The 21,602-nt window shown below is 40.3% G+C and overlaps 2 protein-coding genes across 3 annotated transcripts; one reads left to right on the top strand and one right to left on the bottom strand.

The window, feature by feature from the left end:
* Positions 1–5,828: 5,828 nt before the first annotated feature.
* LOC124168734 lies at positions 5,829–6,683 on the bottom strand. Its single transcript, XM_046547002.1, has one exon. It carries the CDS (start codon positions 6,681–6,683, stop codon positions 5,829–5,831), a length of 855 nt encoding a protein of 284 aa, XP_046402958.1.
* Positions 6,684–8,801: 2,118 nt separating this feature from the next.
* On the top strand, positions 8,802–21,421 carry LOC124169041. Of its 2 annotated transcripts, none has more exons than XM_046547509.1 (4): positions 8,802–8,991; positions 9,167–9,281; positions 19,396–20,155; positions 20,387–21,421. In XM_046547509.1, the coding sequence occupies exons 2-4, from the start codon at positions 9,179–9,181 to the stop codon at positions 20,580–20,582; spliced, it is 1,059 nt and encodes a 352-aa protein (XP_046403465.1). In that variant the 5' UTR covers positions 8,802–8,991; positions 9,167–9,178; the 3' UTR covers positions 20,583–21,421. The 2 variants fall into 2 exon arrangements, with proteins under 2 accessions (XP_046403465.1, XP_046403464.1); XM_046547508.1 differs by having other exon boundaries at positions 8,803–8,991; positions 9,164–9,281.
* Positions 21,422–21,602: the final 181 nt, after the last annotated feature.

Here is a 21,602-nt window from a genome sequence, read left to right on the forward strand (position 1 = left end):
CCCCGCTATTACGAGAGATAGCCGATGCACCGTCAATTGACCCTATAATAAGCGTGTTAAAGAATTCGTTTTTACGAGACCCTTTCGGTGCTGGCTCTCGCCATAGCGAGGGTTTTACCGCCGGAAGACTTTCATCAAGACTCCTTAACCTCTGTAATTGCTAGCGATCTGTTAGAAATGAAGTTAATGGAGTGCTCAGTCTCAAATTTATGTGGTAAACTGTCGTTCGATAAATATAATGATGACGAAACAATGCTTTGCATGATTTTCATTCAGTGCGGCGCTTATAAATTGTTTGATCAGTTAGTCGTTATTTGAGTAAGGAAATTTAGTGATGCAAAAAAACATCGCCTTTCGTCTGGATTTATGCTTACGTTTATAGGATAGATGTTTATATGTCGCCGCACCACTCCTGTTCCTGTATATCTGTTCGCAACAGGTATATTAGCTATTATTTGCTCCACCTCCGGTAAAGCGACAATTCGCTATAGCGAGTGTTTATTAGTGCACCGTGGGGTTTCGTTATATCGAGGTTTCACTGTATTTTCACTTATAATATATTTTCAGAACATGACAATGAAGCACTATATTGTGGAGTCCATCAGGTATTCCGTAACAGAATAATAATTCTTTTCAAGCAGGAATGCTTTCAACTTCCTTTTAAACGATACTAATGACTCACATTGATTTTTTAAATGGTGTGGGAGTTTATTGTATGTTCTGAGTCCCATTTCTCTTGGACCTAATTTAGTTCTATTTGTCCCCACTGTATAATAGTGAAGGCTATGCCTATTTCTGGTTTAGATGGGAAACTTATAATCCACCACATTATCCGTCGATTACCCTACAATCAGAAGCATTCATACCAGCTAGAAAACTTTGCAAACATAGTATGGCATGAAACAATAGTAACTTTGTATACAATAGAAACCAAATCTTGGGTGGGTCCATTAGTATAGACTCATGGGGCCTGGCCCATGAGGTAGAGACTTATATCCCTGAACCTTAGGAGGAGGAAAAAGGATGGAGGCGCCTATGTAATAAGGAGCCTGCTAATGCCTTGGGGATAAGGAAAGGACTGGAGGGGATTGAGTATCCCAACATAGCTGTTATTATCCTTTTCGTTGCTAACAACGAAAATATGTGGCAGGATGTTTCTTGACCCATGTGATGAAACCAGCAAATTTTCGTCGGAGATTTTTCAACCCAGGTGACCAAATGCCGAAAATATATATTTCCTTGCTCTCCCCCTTTTATGATGGTTGCGGGTTCACGAAGTCTTAGTTTTGGGACCCAACAAAGCGGGACTCAGCCCGCTTACAGGACTACTAAACTACTACATACTAAACTCCATGTATACAATACTTACTCCAGGAGTAAAAAGTCTTTCGATTCAGGCAGTTAAAAGAAATTGGAAACCTCCCCATTGTGGCAAAATATTTCTTATCATCTCAGATAAGAGCAGGGAGGAGAGAGCCAGGATGAACTACTGCCAAATCAATTGTGCTGCCAAAGCCAAGGAACTCAGATCTGAGGGTAAGTACATTCATAGAAACCTTTTTGAGGGTCATTTTGAGTTCCTCTCGGTTGTTTCTTCGTTCCAAATCAAATATGTCGTAGCATTAATACTTTGTAGCAAAAGTTAAGTAAGCATGAAAGGGCATGTTCATGTCCATTTCCTTCTCTCAATTTGTGTGAGAGTATATTTGGTTTAAATCTTTGCCCGATTCTTCTTTTGCTGAGTGGTGGTCTGCAGTGGTGATAGCTATTAAACTTTCTGGTGGGCTCAAGCGAAAAGGTATTCTGATATACCTATAAATTTCTGCTAAAACAAGATAATGAGTAGTGTCCTGGTGGAGCAATTGATGTGACAATCAGTACGTTTACCAATTGAACTGGGATCAATATGACTGGTGCAGCTCATTATATAGTAGATGGAACGGTCTTGCCAATTTGAAATGAGAAAGTGGTTGAGTCATCAGGCTTTCCAATCCATTCTGAGATATCATATTGATATGGAGAGGAATGATATGTGTGCTCAGTGATCTTTTGGTTGCCAATACCTAGAAAAGCTAATCAATAACACCCACGATAGCCATGTGTGGTCGTTGTTGGAGATTTTCATGTTATTTTTATAATTTTTGGCAGAGTAATTATTAATTTTCAAAATGTGCAGCTGTAAAAAGTATAGTGGAAGCTTTTATTCAGGGATATGATCGGATATGAAAAAGCACTTTAAAGCACGAAATTTCAATAGTTTCGGACCACTGTCACTTTACGGCACTAAACCAAAATTGCAGAAAATGGGATGGCACGAAACCACCTCAAATCCGAAATGGCACTTTAAGGAAAAAACTGCCGATCCAAAAAGGCACGATAGTTTTGTATCATAAAGTGGAAATTAGTTTCGGATCTTACACCTCACTCACTTAAAGGCAAAGAGGGGCTGGAGAGGAAGAACATTTATCTATAAAAATTCTAGGAAAGAGGTAATGGAGGGAAAGAGAAGGAAAGGTCATTGGCCACTCAAATGAGGTAGCAAGCTGGGGAATTCCATGCAGGAAGGGGGGGGAGAACGTCTGTTTTCGGGAGTCTATTGAGGGATTACACGGCACATGCTAGAGTTGTCCACTCTTAAAGAAAGGGGCAAGGAGTTGTTTGAGAAGGTTTGGGCATCAGACGAAGACATAGTTTAAGAGATAATGTGAAGTTGTTAAGAGTGTTGGGTGTCTAGGGATAATGAGATAGATAGATAGATAGAAAGATTATTTATTATTCTAGGACTGATGTCCTCTCAGAACAAAACAATTCACAAAGCATATATACATACTTCGATATATTTGCTCAATTTCTCATTGTGAGCAGTAATAGAGAAGAAAAAAATATTATACAATATCCAATCAGTGATACAAGTTTTATACAATGTATACAACGGTAAGACATACAATTTAAAATCAAAATTACAGCGTGGCGGTAAGCAATAAGCTATAGACCTTTGACTTAAATAATTTCAGAGACCGAATTTCTTTCACACTTTTAGGCAACTCGTTCCAGAAATTTGACCCAACAACCTGGAAAGATTTCTGGAAAGAAGTTGTGCGATGGGCGGGATAGTATATAAAATTTATATCTGATCTCGTGGTAATCGAAGTAGTTTGTTGCTTAATTTTAAATAGCGTATATAAGTAATCGGGCTGTTCGTGACGAAACAGTGAGTAGAGAAAAGCTGCTAGGAAATATTTCCGGCATTTTTTAGTTTGAAGCCAACCAATATTTTTAAGGTAGGGTGAAATATGGGTATCTCTTCGGATGTTGAACACAAACCTTACGCAGGAGTTAAGAAGGCGTTGGAGTTTTAAATCTAGATCATCTGGGATATTGTTGTAAACCAAACAGCAGTAATCGAAATGCGGGAAAACAATGGAGGATATTAATAGTTTCCTCGTTTCAATAGGTAAGACTTCTTTATTTAATTTTAATAGATATAAAATTTGGTTTACTTTCTTAGAGATATCTTGAACATGATTTAACCAAGAGAGATTATTCGACATAGCTACTCCGAGATTTTTAACAGCATTTGAGAAGGGAACTTTAACATTACTCACTTTGACATTTGGGATTAAATCAAGGTCTATTTTATTTATAAGTTTTGTGGAGCCTAAGATAATGGCTTTGGTTTTAGAACAGTTTAAAACTAGATAATTATTTACAACCCAGTTTGATATTGAGGCAATGTCCTCATTCACTTTTTCAATAGTATTTTCAAGGTCATGAGGAAGACAATATCGATAAATTTGCAAATCATCAGCATAAAGCATATATTTACAATACTTAAGGTTGTGAGGAAGATCAAGAAGATAAATGGAAAAAAGCAAAGGTCCCAATACAGAGCCTTGAGGAACACCGCAAGTTACATCATTCCATTTGGATATATTCCCACTAGAGTCTTTGACTGCTTGGCGGCGCCCAGTGAGGTAATCGTGGAACCAATTTAGTACTGAGCAGGAAAAATTCAGGCACTTCATTTTTTGTAGAAGCGTAGAGTGGTTGACCCGGTCAAAAGCTTTGCTAAGATCAAATAGCACTAAAACAGTGACCATTTTATTATCGATTGCACCTCGTACATCATCCGTGACTTTTAAAAGAGCGGATTGAGTACTGAAACCTTGACGAAAACCAGATTGAAATGGGTCAAATCTTTTATTCGCAGTCAGGTAGTTTGTAGTTTGTTGATGCACAATTCGCTCGAGAACCTTAGATAATGCGCATAAAATGGATATTGGACGGAAATCCGAAGGAGAAGTTGGTTTCTTAACTTTGTTGATCGGTCGAACTAAAGCAGTTTTCCAGCATGAGGGATATTTAGAGGAAGAGAGTGAGTAATTAAAAATATCAAGAATGACAGGTATAGTTAATGGTAATGATTTTTTAATAACATCAATGGGAATACCATCAGTACCTGTAGCATTGGATTTAGAAAAAGCAAGGAATTTCTGCAGAACTTCTTGGGTAACGTGTTCAAAGAAAAAGTTGGTGTCACTGAATGGAACATGTGGGTCAGTTACTGAGGCATTACCCGACAATAATGAAGAAGCAGAGGTAAAATAATCGTTTAGTTGGTCTAGTGAGAGGTTTAATGGCAATGAATGCTGCTTATTGGAGATAAGTCCAAGCTGGCGTAGCTGCTTCCATACTTGATTTGGCTCATTAACATGGGATAAACGAGAAGAATAATAGCAATGCTTTGCCTTTACTATCAAAGTTTTAACTTTGTTCCTCATAGTTTTAAATTTATTTTGATAGTCAACATTCCCGGTGCGAAGAAAGGCTATCCTAAGACGATTTCTTTCCTTGATATTATTCCGAATATCGTTAGTAAACCATGGTGTAGGACGGGATTTGGGGTAGACGGTCTTTACAGTGGTTTGTGAATTTATGCTTGCCAGGAGGTTTGCGTTAAATAGCTGCATTTTTTGTTCAATAGAATCAAACTTAAAAAGATCACCCCAATTTCGAGTCCGAAGATCAATAAGAAATTTTTCGGCGTCGAAGTTTTTAAAGTCACGAAAAGTGTACGGTTCAGGGGAAGGACGAAGGGTTTTGATTCTATAATGTATAAGAATGAGGTCATGAGAGGAAAGAAAAGGAACAGGGGACTGAGAGCTAAAGATAATTTTTTCGGAGTTATCTACGAAGCAAAGATCCAATAAAGTATGACTACTTGCTGTGTGATGGGTGGGATCGTAAGGAACCATGTAGAGATTATTACAGTAAGCTAGATTCATAAGGTAGCGACTATCATAGCTGTCAACACACATGTCAGAATTAAAGTCTCCCATAGTAACAACATTTTTAAAAGTAGGGAGAAATCTTAGGAGATCGTTTTCAAAATCAGAAATGAACCCGATCTTGGGTGGTCGGTAAACAACACATAATAGTAAATTGGCAGAGTTGACGTCAGACACACTAGCGATGAGGTATTCAGGCCTTGAGCAGTAGGCAGGAGGGGAGTGGGAAAGGAGAGTCATGGACAGATTTGAAGGAACATATATTCCAACGCCACCACCTTTTTTCCCAATTCTATCATGCCTGATTAAGTGAAAACCAGATAGATTTACCATATCATCCGAAACATCAGGGTGAAGCCAAGCTTCACACATACATATTATATCAAAAGATTCAGTAAGAAAATAATCCCGAAATTCATCGATGTGACATAGGAGGGATTGACAGTTTACGTGACAAATTTTTACAAAAGGGAGTTCATGCTGCTTAGACTTATGACTTAGATTTACAGAAGCTGCAACACATGAACTCAGGTCCTGATGCTATGCTAGGGAATCAAGATCACCATTGTTGCTTATGGTAAGTCTTTCACCACCTTCAGCTATACGGGCGAAAATTCGGCCGCCACGCACCCAGAGGAATTTGAACTTCCCTTCCCTTTTAAGACTTCTGGCAGCAGCGTAAAGTTTTCGATGGGCAGGGGTGAGAGATTCATTAATGTATATTGGTGAACGGGCTGAATGTCCCGACATCCCGATATGGGATAGGCACATTTTACCTTTAGCACGACGAGCACGAATAAAGGCCTCAGCAGTGTGTGAACGGAGAAAACGGACAAAGATAATAGGTCGGGCCTCACCAGTATTCTGAGACCCTCTACGAGTATTAATTGGGTAGGCGTGGTCAATATCTTCTACAGTTAATTCCAAACCCATAGCCTGACCAATTTTACATACTAATGTTTCAACATTAGCACCATCTTCTACCGGAACCCCAAGAATTTCCACAGAGTTTTTGAGGGAATCTTGTTCGACACGGTTAACCCGGGCCTCAAGGTCACACACGAGTTTCTTGAGGGTGGCGGTTTCGCTAACTGCAGATTTCAATTCTATGCTAAGCCGAGACACAGATTCACTCATGTTGGTAAGAATTGAAACATGTTCACCTAGAGTAACCTGCGTTTGAGAAACCAATTTCTTAAGTTCACTTTGCTCACTTTGCATAGTTTTCATGCGTTCCAGTATCTCGGACAGCATCGCTGCGGAAGGATCACTTGGGACGGCTGGAGGTTTCAACGGGGTATTCTCTCCTCGCACAGAACGTTGGCTGGCGAGACACGACCCACAAATCCAAGACTGCTGTAGCTCCTCAAGCACTTGCACGTCTTCAGCAGACATTGAAAAGGAGGAGGAGTATCCAAAGGGTTATGGTGAGACAAAAAGGGAAGAGGAAGGAGTAAAGAAGGTGGGAAGGGATTGGGGTTTCCATTGCGAGAAGTGAGCGGCTACGGATAAATAAACCAAGCATGGGAATTGAGATTGAACAATATTTCGGAAGGGAAGGGTCCCGGGAAGTATTATGTTTATTTGAGAATGGAATGCTGGGGAGATGTGCATGGTTTGCAAAAAGTTGGCCATTTAATAAATTAAGTTTATGAGACTTTACAATATAATGTTCAATATTTTTTTCCTTTCTCTCCAGATTAATTACCTCTAATGCGTAGAATTTCAGCATCCATGTGACTTTGCAGTGGAGTAGGATTTTATCAGGTGTTTTGCAGGGAGAAATGAATCCTTTTGTTATTGCCATATGGAAAAAAATTGCATGTATATTATAAAATAAGGTAAAATAATATTAATGTATATTATAATAATATTTTCAGAACAAATTAAAATTTGCGACTATTTGTGTACACTTTTGCGCAGGAACCTCGTTGAGGGAAATTCTTCGACATTAGGAGTCCCTTAAAATTTTTTTGTACCACCTGTATGCTCACTCGCATGGAAAGAAAGCAGAAGTTCGCACCCGTCCTAAGGCTGGGACCCAACTCAGTGGGACGCCGATCCTTTTCCTCGGCCACGGTCCCAGACCCTAAAAGGATTAAAAGACTCCTTCACAGTGCTAGTCCACGGTCAATTGACTGAAATAGCCATGTTAAATATAATCAAATATTTGTTGTTCCCTTCGATTATTTAATATATAAAATGAATTCCTTGTGTTTGTCTGAGCGTGAAGAAATTTTAAGCGAAGTTCTTATGATCATATTGATGGATTTAGACTATTTCTATTCTATATCGGCTGATTAGTAACTGAACTGAACTCCGTTGATATTATTGCTAGAAATCCGATTAAAATTTCCATGTGATAAGCGAAAAATGAAGAATTCATGTCTAACTTCAGATATATAAGGTAAGCTACGAATATTTTTTTGGAAAAAGCACCACTAATAGTAGTGGATGACCGTGCGGAGGGGATAGATAATGGTCGTTCAGTTCGAGGAAGGGCCTGCGGGCTCGAGGGACATCCACTTAGCTGGTCTTTTGTGTCCACGGCAGTCGTTCCGTGCCTTTTTCGATTGGGCACGAAACGTAAACTTTCATGTCGGATCACATCCCTGCTTTTAATCAATGGCTGGGGATAAGGGGATAGATCCCCTCTCCAAACCGCATAGAAATAAAAAAATATTTAAAACTCTTGTCTAGTTTTGACATGTAAAACTGTTAAATATTTAGTGCCAAAATGATGCAAAATGTATTTCTATAGAAATGTATTTCTATATGCCTATAGGCATGTAATTTTGCAAAAATTTTCCTGTTGCCTTTGGGGGGGGGGGGGGGTCGCCACCCAAGGCCATCCCATACCCCCCAAAGCATAATCTTAATTACGCCACTGCTTTTAGTGACATCATTCATCATGATAAAGATAGAGACCAGGATTGATTGAACGAAAACTATAATTAACGTGTAGCAACATCTTAATAAGATAGGGTGATATGTCAACAGAAATACGTGCATTTGATATCTGTTGGCACCAAGGATTTTATAGATTAAATGGACCTAGGTCATTAATTATACAGATTTGAAAGTACTTAGGAGTAGCCATAAAATATCAAAGACTTTTGATGAAGATATCACACCTATCCGCTGTTGACTAGCCTATAGTTGGATAGAGCCCATGCATAAATGGAATCTGGCTTTCAATTTTATTTTCATAAATGAAGGATAATTTTGGAAAAGAAATGCTTGCGACGCTTAGAAATACGCCTTAACGTACAAAAATAATAACGAGCATATTTTTCACACATTAATTATCTTCATAGGCTTTAAGCCGGGAGACAATTTGCTGTTTAAATCTATTTAATTCACAGTACATACCAAGTTTTTTTAAGTCCAAGGAGTCCAAGCAAGTTATTGAAGACCATAATACGCGGTTTACGTTCGCGTTATATTACTCCTAATCCCTAGAGGACTCTGACGAAGATTCAGATGATTCGGATCTCGGGAGTCGGGTATGTCGTTCTTATTATTGGTCATTCCGGTCATTCTTCTATCTTCCACTCATTTCCACTATTCGTCGTTCTTCGCGTCGGAAGGAAATGTTAAACCGGCAGTTAGTGGAATGGATTTGTAAGGATAATTGTGGGTAAATCCGTGGTTAATGGGCTCGAATTAATTTGAGAGCGACGATTATTGTGTTCTAGGAGAGGTGAGATGATTAGTTGATGATATTCGGTTCTTCTAGTTTTAATCAGTTATATGATGCCTGCCAATATTTGTGATAGAGTAGTCGTTAATCGTTGGGTGATGACACTGTGTACACGTTTCGTTCTTTAACCTCTTCTGTTTATGTGTTACATATTTCGTATTTTTTATTTCAGCAGGAGCATTTAGTGATGATGTCAATGAGGATTCGGTGTTTGTTAGCCATAGGCAAAGAAATAAGAATCACACCTTCATGCTGTTATTCGTCTGACCCGAAGCAGCGGAATATATCCGGTGAGTTGCATTAGGAGTGAATTTCTGTTTACAACTATTTTTAGAGTTTTCGGGGTGGCAACCGCGATGTTTTTGGTATATTTCTTCATTGCGCATGGCCATTTTATTTTTGATGATGTGGACGTGGGTGACGAGCGTGAGTTCACATTCCAATACGACCTCGAAGTTTCATTGTTTGTTGTTGATATTTGTTTTGCCTAACGTAAGCATTTTTCCTTGACATTCCATTGACCTTGATGAGTTACGCAATTTCGTGCTTCTCGCCCGCGGATAAAAACACATCAGTGTGACTGTTGATGGAAATTATACAAATATGGAATTCCGCGTGAACCACGATTGTTGTTTTTGTCGAAGGAAGTGGGGATATTCCGCGACACTTTTTATTAGTTATTTTGAGCCTCTCCAAGGTCAACGTCCCCAATACACTTCACCATTTTAGATAACTGAAATGGTCACCATGTTCTACAAATTACGGCTATTTCGACGATTTGTGGGGCCCGAATGGAGAACTGGCAGCAAATTTACCTTGGTGAATTATCCGCAGAGTATAGAATGACGCGATTTTCGTCATATCCAAATAATAATTTCAAGATAAATAGTAATATTCGCAGAAAGTATTGCAGATGTACCAAAGACATCGAAGAAGATGGCTCCTTACCATTTCTTGATGTTTTAGTTAGGGAAAGGCAGGACGGCAGCTTAGGACATTCGTTCTTTAGGAAGGAGATCCACACAGACCGGTAATTGTACGCAGCATCTCACCATCAGCCGCATCAGTAGTCCTGCGTAATCAAGACCTTAAAACATCGAGCCCTTGCCGTATCTGATGAAAATAGTATGGAAAGTGAAATTCAACATCTCTTTTCAATTTTAAAAGGAAACGGGAATGCTACTTCATTCATAAGGAGAGCTTTAAGGGAAGTCAAGGCCCCAAAGGATAAAACAAAACCTTGTGCTTTTGCAGTTTTGCCATATATATCAGGAACAATGGACCGGATTGCTAGCATCTTGGGGAAAGCCAAGGTTGAAACCAGGTTTGGCACGTTGAGGAAAATCAGAGACCTACTTCCATCCACCATAGATGCTATTCCTCCATTACAAATGGAAGGGATATACGAGATTCCTTGTTTGTGTGGGTCTAGTTATATCGGATAGACCAAACGGAAGATAGTGACAAGGCTGAAAAGCATGAAAGGGCACTGAAGGCAAGACAGTGGGAGACTGTAGCTATCGCTAATCATTTCATGTTGGGGCCAGGACACACTCATTATCCAAGGCATATTATGCATATTGTCCAAGGCTAATTAGAGAGGCTATAGACATTTCTAAACAGGCTATAAATTTTAATAGTGGTGATGGATATAATTTAAGCCATGTGTGGAAGATATATCTTTCAAAAAATTGAATTGCAGTATTCCAATACTCTCTTCCGTTTTTATAATTGATGTTTTAAAAAATTGTTTTTATTTTATTTTTATTTACTTTTCTAAGCCCTCAGCAACAATGGACCAGTTTTCCAACGGTACGAGAGAAAAATATTTCTCTTTGTGTTGATTTGCATCACAACCTACGTTATAATTGGAGAAGGTTATTCGAAATATATGTTTAAACTTTTATGTTTTTCTGAAAAGGTCATTTCAAATTTTCTAAATATTTCCATAGATACTTTGTACTGCTTGAAGTTTAATGACAATGTGTATAGGATGAAGATGGGTTATTCGTTTAACACACGGTAATACACAGAAGAGGAAAGTGTTGGGTAAAAGGTCTGTGGTTCAATTCTTGGTCCAGGAGAATTTTATCCTCTGGCAATTTATGTGAACTTACGCAGGAATTAGCTGTGTGGAGCAAATCTGGAGGGTGACTTAATTTCATAGAAAATAACAATTTAAAATGGAAATCTTTGTCTTCTTGTGGATGGGGTAATCTTAGACTGTCAGATGGTACCCACTCACATTCAACATGGGAAGGGTTGAATTAAATATTATTAATTTTGACTAATGAAATTAAAATGCTGATAGCATGAATATCACTTAACATGCTTTGAAGGGATTTTAACATTTATTTATCTGGGGCAACTCTCCTGTTCATCCCTCAAAGGGATACATCTGCAGTAGGGCACTTGGCGTTGACATGGAATTAACAAGCTAAAAGTAAACATTTTTAGTTTCAAATTTAAATCAAAGTCTTAGTTAATACTGAAAACAGTCACGCTTCCCTGATTAAATTGATATCAAACTGCATATGAATACCTTGATTTTTAACCTCTTTGGCCGGCATCAAGTTAGCAATGTCAAAACTGTCTCTAAATCAAATGTTGCACCCGTATGCGAGCTATGTATAAAAAGTATCCGATCTGCAATTACATCTCTGTGTTAGTGCTATTCTTAGTCATCTGGGCCGTGGCATCCTTCAAAGTAGTCACCATTTGATTGCATCACACACTCCCAGTGGTTCTCCCATGTCTCAAAGCAGTTTTGGCACATGGTCTTTGGAATGGCTTTTAGCCCGTGCGTCACATTACTCTGTCTTGATATCATCAAACTGCTTTCCTTTGAGTACCATTTTCAATTTTGGAAACATCAAAAAGTTGCAGGAAGCTATGTTGGGAGCGTACAGAAGCTGGCAAAGCTCTACAATCTTGTGTTTTGCCAAAAATTGCTGCCCAAGGTCGGATGAGTGTACTGGTGTGTTACTCTGGTGAAGAAGCCAGTCACCACTTTACCAGAAAGGTGGTCGTTTTCTTTACATGGCATCGCATAATCATTACAGAAGTTCAACTTAATGTTTGCTGTTAGTTGTTTGACCTCTTGGAGCAAATTCGTGGTGCACAATGCCCTCACAGTTGAAAAAATAACCAGCATTGACTTGATGTGGCTTCCTCGGCCGTGTCAAGATCGGCTAAAATGGGGTCACTGACAACAGATGTGCGGCCATTTTTAGACCACCTTTTTCCTGTGTCATGTCCATACTTTTGTCCCCAAAGGCCATCTGTATCATTTCAGTCGTATCAGTACAAATTTTGCTGGAATTGAAGCAAAACTTGATGCAAATTCGTTGATCTGTTCTTTCTGCTATTTATAACGGTAAACCAATGAGACGAACAGAAAAAACAGGTTGGACATAAACTCACCCTGTGCACGACCCATGGCATCCAACTACAGTTAAGCCTCCATGTAGTGAACCTCTTTACATCATAAATCTCCATACTTCATACAACCCCTACGGTCCCATCAGATTTACATGTAAATTTATAGGCAAACCTCTTTGTAGTGAACCTCTTTATATCGTAAAACCTCCACTTAACATACCAAGGAGACACCCCCGCGATGGCCTAACTACCTCCGCAAATCATACCGAGACTACAAGAGACCATTAACCCCTTTAATGGGGACCATTTTTTTAGTAGTCACCTACCTGGTGGGGGGGGTTATTTCTCTTTCGATAGAAATAGTTGAAATTTTCTACAATAATATCTTTTTGCCTTTCGAGTACAAATATTGAAAAAAAAAAAAAAAAATTTTTTTTTACAATTTTTTTTTAAGCATTTCTTTTTGTTATAACAAATTCATTTTTTTTCATGCATTTTTTTATGAAAAAAATCACTTACCGACCAGGATGCTTCTTCATTATTTTACACATCATTGACACTGGATTTTAGTTTTACTATTTACACTATACATGTACACATTTTCACTCAATACTCCCATCTTCGTGTGGTAAGTTTGGAAACATGGCGTGGCACAGAGAGGTACATTGCAGTCCTTGCAGCTGTATATTGTTTCCCTTCTCTGCTTGTGTGACAAACACACCACACATCTCTTATGGGCATGCTTTTTCGTTGCTGTTGGGGAATTTAGGTGAGGGAAATGCCTTCCTGATAACCGTAAGGGGGGTTCAATTTTTGAGCGGCTTCCAGACACGCCTTTGATGTTGCTCCTCTGTATTTGTGTAAAATCTTATAAATACGATCTAACCTGAATTTGAGATGAGTTTCTTTTCCTCCATTCTTCCTGAATATTACATAAGAGTTGAAGACGCATAAATCAAGAAGATGTCGGAATATCTTTTGATAATATTTCTTCATTCTTTTCCGCGCTGTACTATAGTTGACCATATACTGATCAGAGAGATCAACTCCTCCCATTGACTCATTGTAACCAATAACAGCGAGAGGTTTCTGTTTTGAGTTTCCTTTCCTGTCTCGCACAGTCTTTGTACTTGCATCGTGCACACTGCTCAGTATACATACATCTCTCTTATCTTTCCACTTCAGTGCCATCAACTTATTCCTAAAAGCAGCGGCAATTTTTTATTCATTACTGTTTTTGGCAAGTCCTTCCTATTTACTCTCACGGTTCCCACTGCGTCAGTTCCCAGCGAATTCAAAAAATCAAAGAGCTCAGGACTGCTATAATAATTGTCAAGTCCTAAGAGATACCCCTGGTTCAATAGCTTCTCTGCAAGGGTTAGAACTACCCGTGATGGTTTCGTAAAACTACTCACATCAACTCCTCCGACATCCTTCACAAGTTCTGTGTCCTTTCCAGTGTACATCATCATAATCCACACATACCCACTTTTCGCCTCACAAAGTTTATAGGATTCCATCCCAGAACGTGACCTTTTTTTGGAATATATACCTTCCATCCTAGACGGCCTTTCCACAGCAGTAAACTTTCATCAATCTAAAGTTCTCCCTCTGGAATATAATTTTCAGCAAATTTCCTTATGCAATGGTCAAAAAAAGGCTTGATTTTGTACAGTTAAGGAGAAACTCGTTCGGCGTCACCAAATAACTCATTATCTGCAAAATGCAGAAATCTCAAAAGGAGAAAAAAATCTCTTCTCACTCATTATCTCATAAAAGATGGGGGTTGCTAAAAGTCGGTTGCGGGAGTAATAACTCGATAGTGTGGGCTTCTGGATAACTCCCTGCAAAAGCAACACTCCAAGAAACAACTTTATTTCCTCCTTATTGGTATCAACCCAATCCTTATCACGGCTTCTCCTTTTCATTTTCTTATGCAGAATTTTCTCACTTATCATTTGCAGGGCATACAAATTTGTCTGCTCTGCTGTATAATTACATATCTCTTCATCAATAAATTGTTCGAAAATTTCAAGAGAGTCGTCCTTGCCAACCAAGTTTCCTTTTACACCAGCCTCAAATTTAGCCGGGAACCTAGGCCTAGGAAGTCCACTTTCAACCCACACGCTAGAAAGTAGCGGAAAACTTTGGTCTTCCTCATCACCTTCTTCAGCTTCACTATCTATTTCACTATCAGAATCAACATGCAGTTCTTGGATTCTGTGAGGAAACCCTGTAGATGTGCCACTAGTACCAGCGGTCGTTCCCACTGACACATTTGAATATTCTTCCTCCGCGCTACTGTCACTCGTACTCTCTTCTTCTTCACTAAGCTCCAACATTTCATTTATGATATCTTCAGGCAGAGTAGGTGGTCTCTTAGCCATTATAGTAATAACGAAGGAAAATTGCCAAAACGATTATAAACTAGACACTGATGAAATATTCTATGAAAATGCCAAAAAACAAACACCGAGAATGGGAGCACAAGCAAGATGAAAAATTCCGGAGGAGGAAAGTACTCTATGGGAATATCAAATAATGGATAAAACACGTTTGAAAGCTGTGCAAGAGAAAGAAAACTGAATATAGAAACGTGCGAAAGATCCACAGAGAAAAAATCATTCGCCTTGACCGGGATTCGAACCTGGATCCCCCGATTTCCGGTCGAGTGCTTTAGCCAGTTAAACTACCGAGGCGTCATTCTTCCCTGTGGATATTTTCGGACACTACCGGACAAGGTGTTGCTGGACTGCTGAGCATATGATGCCACAAGCAGTCCAAATCGTGCGCACAGCGCCACAGCCGGAGAGCAGGCCCGGACATAGAACACAAGGGGTGTTCGCTCTAGACTAGTTTAAAGTATACCGGGACTAGCCGCGGTCATAACTTTTACGGGAGTCACCCGCAATGCACAATCGTGCGAAAGATCCACAGAGAAAAAATCATTCGCCTTGACCGGGATTCGAACCCGGATCCCTCGATTTCCGGCCGAGTGCTTTAGCCAGTTAAGCTACCGAGGCGTCATTCTTCCCTGTGGATATTTTCAGACACTACCGGACAAGGTGTTGCTGGACTGCTGAGCATATGATGCCTCAAGCAGTCCAAATCGTGCGCACAGCGCCACAGCCGGAGAGCAGGCATGAGCACGATTTGGACTGCTTGTGGCATCATATGCTCAGCAGTCCAGCAACACCTTGTCCGGTAGTGTCAGAAAATATCCACAGGGAAGAATGACGCCTCGGTAGTTTAACTGGCTAAAGCACTCGACCGGAAATCAGGGGATCCGGGTTCGAATCCCGGTCAAGGCGAATGATTTTTTCTCTGTGGATCTTTCGCACGATTGTGCATTGCGGGTGACTCCCGTAAAAGTTATCACCGCGGCTAGTCCCGGTATACTTTAAACTGAATATAGAAACTTATGAAGCACCGAAAACACTATAGCAAATTGTAATTGAATTGCCACTCACAAAACAAGCGATATTCAAAGTCATTTCAAAAGTTCGAAATTTCCTCGTAACTGCGCACAACAAAAATAAGGAAAATAACACTGCTAAATGAAACACGTCTGTCCACAAAAACATGCGTGCTAAAACTAAACTCTTATCTGTAAGGAATGTGACAAGGGGTAAGTGCAATAAAAAGAACTGTTAGGGGTTCTTTGGACCCAAAAATACCATAAAACCTTCACCCTAAAAAAGCATGTTTTTACCCCTGCAGATGTGAGAACCGAGTTAAAAAGATCACACTAGATGTCAGACCCATGCAGAGCATAGGCAAGAAAGAACTGCGTTTCTAGATGCACTGCCCAGTGAAAGAAAAATCTTTTTCAATAGCGCATCTTCAGACGCGCTCCACGTTTCACAAACTTCCTCGGTGCGCGTCTAGAGACGCGCTCCCCAGTAAAGGGGTTAATGCAGCCGGAATTACGTACAAGGTATGACGTTTTCAGCAATAAATGTTTCACTCTTATTTTTTTTTATATACCTTTAATATGCTCTAATTTTCAAGTTAATCATTAGTTGTGGCCATTTTTTGCCATATGAGAGCATACCTAATTAATAAGAAAATAGGTATCCAACTATCATAGTCATTTTAAGTGACTTCAGGGTGGAGGTTTTTGGGGTTAGCACCGCGTAGATTGGTCTCTGCAGACTACAGTTTCGCCGGCATTGCAGCAGGCTTCTTCAGGTCAATGAAGAAGCCTGCTGCAATGCCGGCAAAACTGTTGTCTGCAGAGACCAATCTACGCGGTGCTAACCCCGAAAACCTCCACCCTGAATCTTCGCCACACCGCAAAAGCCTACACAAGGATTTTAAGTGACTGTTGAATTAAGATAGATCGCATCGTTTTCTCTCGAATCATGGTAAAAATCATGCGATAGCGCTCGCTTTGTGTTATCACAGACCTTAAGCCTGTGATTAGAAGATCGATAACCTAAGTGCTCATTAATCCTTGCAAAAAATCAGGCACCTCTTCACTTCCCTACCACCCTCCATTTTCCCGCTCGCAACATTTAGCCGGCTCTAAATTTTGCTAACGACAGGGGACGTAAAAAGAGCACTTTCATTGCTGCGTTTGCATTGCCGGTGTTTATCGCGTTTGTTAAATTTTTAGTAAATGTGCAGCTGGTGGTTTTTACGTGATCAATATTTATTCCGAAAATAAAAAAAACAGACCATGAATTTGACGAAACGTAGGCCGTGAAAACCTGAAAAAACCGTGAATTTTATCATTCATTAAGGGTGGGAACCCTGACAGCAGACTCCCACTTATCAGGCTGCAGTTTATCCAGTTTGTGGATTATCCGTGGATGATTTCATGCTCCTTCGACGTTTTCCACGATTTCTGTAACAAAATATAATGGGGCACAAAAGCACCAGGGTATTTGCATTGTAATGCAAGGCTATACTGCAATTATTAGGTTCATTACAATTTGTAAACGCTGTTGCGCAATGCCTTGATCGCCTGCCTGTTACCTTCACGGGAGTTTGGGGCTCCTTTCTTCCAAGCATCGCAGTGTGCGGTTGCACTCGGCGATCACAGATCCGCTACTCGCAGCAGATGCATCCCGTGCATTGTGCAGTGGTTTCGAAGCATTCGCGGCTCTAAAGGCCGTTTTACACGGGGCACGGAATTGTGCTGGTTAGAGGTGCATTAATTTCTAAAATGGTGTAGAAATGTGCGAATGCATGAACGAAATTAGAACAGGGGCTATTTTGCCGTCTCGCATCAACGCATTCTCGCATGCGTTCTAGCAATTCAATTCTTTACACGATGCAATTTTAATTGTGCCTTCGCACGCACGTCAGATTGCGCATTTCTGTGTACTGTGTAAAATGGCCGTAAGGAGTATAAAATGCAATTCTGGTTCTTTTCTTATCTGTAGTGACTCTTTGAGCGCTGTGAAATCCATTTCAGCGTATTGCCCAATCCACCCTCTCGTCCAGGATATTCAAGGAACTCTTCTTTCCCTCAACAACAAGGGAATTAAGATCTCCTTCATGTGGGTTGATAAGGTAGCAAAGGAGGCACTAGATTTAGCTGAAATGAAATGGGACATGGTGACTGCAGAGGACCTTAAGGCAACGTTTCGAAGGGTCATAGTCAACAAATGGCAAAATTCGTGGGGTGAGGCTGATAACAATAAGCTCCGAGCTATAAAAGCGGCAGTATCAGCATGGCTCTCTTCCATCAGGAGTATCCGAAAAGAAGGAGTCGTGATCACACGCCTGAGGATAGGGCACACTGCCCTCACACACTCATACCTCTTCACTGAATAGAAGAACCCACCTTGGTGCGAAGAATGCGATTCACATTTGAGTGTGAAGCACATCCTGACGGGGGAGTGATAAATATCAATCCCCTCGAGACAAGCGCAAAGTGAGCGGTACCCTAAATCGTACCCTCTGTGATTCTCCGGAACGTTTGTCATGAGTTATTGCTTTTTTTTTTAAGGAATTCAACGTTTTTAACAAACTGTAAATTGATTTAAACAGATGCATGCAATTTTTTTATTTTTTAATACCAATTCCCTTGATAATGTGTCATTAAACACGTAAAGTTTGTTTTACATAAGAGCTGTTGTGGTGCAAAATGACCTTTGCTGTCGAGGCACCCAAAAAAAAAAGCTAACTAACTCGAAGCATTCGTATGAACCACTTTTCTGAATCTATGATCTCGTTGCCACGGATACGTGGTTTTGGGAAACCAAGTATTGCCCAGAGTAGTAGGAATACGAGTTCAATAACGTTATCGGCTCTAAAAAGATTGTGATTGGGGAAAGAAGTTCTTAATGATTGTGGAAAGAAATCTATAATAACAGAAAATGTGCATAAATAGTGATTGATTGTTTGACGTACATAAATTATGAAAAATTACAAGAAATTTAAGTAGGGATGGACAGATCCAGGATTTTTTTCGGATCCAGATTCGGATTGGATCCTTGATTTTCAGAGCCGGATCTTCGGATCGGATATTTTTGGATCCAAGTGCATTTTCCAATTCCTGACGCTGAGATTCCCCCGATGATTGTTAAATGTCCTGCGAAGAGTCACGCTATATGCCGGTTGTATTTTGCCTTTTTTATTTTCTATGGCTGAAATTCTCCTACGTAACCTCTGCGAGAGGTTTCAAATGAAACAGTTCATGAGTAGGACGGCACATTCGAAGATTGAATCGGAACTCTTTCCACCCTTATTGGGGTGTTGCATTCACTGAAGCTATTATTTAAAATCCGATGTCTTCCGCGACTTTGAATCCGATGAAGGGCAATATCTGCGGATATTTGGATCCGAGGTATCCGATCCGACCATCCCTAAATTTAAGTGAAATTCTGGATTATTCATGTTTCCTGATTATCCATGCTGCTCCTTCCTATCATTAGCCTGGATAATCCGAAGTGTGCTCTATTGCATGTCTCATTTAATTAATATATGACTGTAGTTTTTTTGGAGCATGTTATTGCATAATGGTACCATTCGGTTGCTCATTATGGCCTGTTCTTCTTTCCATGGTAACAGCTGGGGAGGCCCATGGCTCAGTCCACCTCCCGAACAACGTCCAGGAGCTGGATGCCGGCCAAAAGGCCCTCTTCTCTCCTGAGCGCTCCCGGGACATCTCGGGCCCCAACATCGACTCACACGGCCAGGGTGCCACTATTGAGGTGGATCGCAGCCACCAGGCGGGCGAGGATGCGCACGTTGGTGCCTACGCATGCTCGGGTTCGGGCATCCACCTAGACTCGGTGATGCAGCCGAACGTGCCGCGCCCCTTCGAGTCAGCCTCGGCAAGCAGCGGGAGAGGCGATCGCTCGAGTTACGTGGACAATCCTCCAGAGGGTGGGCACTGGACGGGGGGGGAGAAGTACGTGGCAGAGGACAGGAAGTTGGTTCACGCCCGAGGGGGTGGTGGCTCCGATGGAGGAAGGACGGGAAGTGGAGGCAGAAGACCAGGTACAGGGGTCACCCTCGGCGGATTGGGATCGATCGGCTTGACTCTCCGCCTCGTCCCCGCAATTAACAACCACATCCTGTTGTGGCAGCATGATAGGGATGTGCTCTTGTCCCGCCAGGCGTTTGGCGTTAGACCTGTGTTGCCTGTGAGAAGCACGCCTTGTCTCACTTACTGTACCTCTGTGAATAAAGATAACCCGAACGCTGCTCCAATTTCACGAAAAGATAAGTTGAAAAAAGCTGTGAAAGATTATGGAGCTACCGTGATCGTTTTCCATGTCGGTATCTCATTATTATCTCTGGGTGGCTTCTACTTAGCGGTGTCCAGGTATGTCCCAGACGACCCCCTTAGGGTGTGGCGTTGAAATGTGTTTGCATGCTGTCAAATGAGGATCATTAGTCTTTCTAACCATCTGTGCTTCTTTAACAATAACATAGCTGTGTATTAATGCAATATTAATTTACAAATTTTATGATACTTTTTATGTTAATGAGTGTTGGATTTTTTGTATTTTTAAAGAAGGATTGTTAAATTGTTTAATGTTTGCTTTTTTTCTAGTGGCCTGAACGTGGTTGACATCTTGAACCATCTTGGCATGGGCAGTGGCACTGTGGCGAAGGAGGCAAGCACGTTTGCTGTGGCGTACATTGTTCATAAAGCATTTGCTCCTGTGCGGATTAGCATCACACTTGGTGCAACGCCTTTCATTGTGCGCTACTTGCGGAGGGTGGGAATCTTGAAGCCTCCAAAGTAGATGCAATGGAAAATGCATTCATTAATGATGAGTAAATATTTTTGTAAAGTTTATTATTGCCTTGACTGAAACTTATATGACTGAAATGTTATTGCCTATAGATTTATACAATAACTAATGCACTCCAGAGCAATAATATTTGCGAGTGAAACAGTTCTTTGCTCTGGTACTGTCGTAGGTTCTCAACTTTTAATAGGGTCAATAGGCCATATTATGCATGCGAAATATGGTATGCCAGTGGCTGTATGTAATATTAGAAATGCATCTGCCATCATTTTGCTCGGCAGTTATTGTGGGGAGTAAACTAAAGTACTATAAAGTTCTATTTGGGTGATATGGGTGATGTTAAAATGTCAGCGGACATTTTTGAACTTGAGAGTGGGTTTATTGTGCCTCATTTTTTTAAAATATTTTATAAAAATTTGGTCTTTATATTGTTATTATTAATTTAGTTACGTTGATTTAGCTAAGAGGTAATCAAAATTGCCAGTTATATGCCTTTCAGTGTAGTGGCCGCTGAACATGCGGAGGGGCTGAAGTAAGTTTAATCATGGTGGAATGGTATTATGTGGGATTGTCTCTTCCAATCTACATCCTCCATTCTTACCTCCTATTGAGTGAAAATGAGGGTTAATTTTGAAATAAAAAATTACCAAGCATTAAATCTAAGTGTCGAGGTGGTGTGTTCATGTCAGTGTTCACTTTTCCAATTTTATTGCCAACCTTAAGCATTGGTAAATATCCTCTTGTATCTTTGTTTTTACAAATGACTTTTTCTACTTTTCAGTACTAGCACCTGTCATAAATTTCATATATAATAAAACCTTTTTGCTAATAAATTTTCTAGCATTTACTGAGAATTATGCTGTGCCTCATCTCGTGTATGTTACCATTACAGGTGGTCCCGATTTTCGCACACAATGCGTTTCCGAAAACGTGTACGAAAGTCGAATGTATGAAAGTCGAATGTATGAAAGTCGAATGTATGAAAATTGAATGTATGAAAGTCGAATGTACGAA

Source organism: Ischnura elegans, chromosome 12 (assembly GCF_921293095.1).
Source record: "Ischnura elegans chromosome 12, ioIscEleg1.1, whole genome shotgun sequence".
Taxonomy (NCBI): Eukaryota; Metazoa; Arthropoda; class Insecta; order Odonata; family Coenagrionidae; genus Ischnura; species Ischnura elegans.

What these genes read in the sequence shown, in the direction of transcription:
- LOC124168734 (XM_046547002.1), bottom strand. Translation starts at nt 6,683, where the DNA reads ATGTCTGCTGAAGACGTGCAAGTGCTTGAGGAGCTACAGCAGTCTTGG.
- LOC124169041 (XM_046547509.1), top strand. Translation starts at nt 9,179, where the DNA reads ATGATGTCAATGAGGATTCGGTGTTTGTTAGCCATAGGCAAAGAAATA. An exon ending in GAAGCAGCGGAATATATCCG is followed by an intron (nt 9,282 to 19,395) that starts GTGAGTTGCATT and finishes CCATGGTAACAG; the next exon opens with CTGGGGAGGCCCATGGCTCA. An exon ending in TTCTACTTAGCGGTGTCCAG is followed by an intron (nt 20,156 to 20,386) that starts GTATGTCCCAGA and finishes CTTTTTTTCTAG; the next exon opens with TGGCCTGAACGTGGTTGACA.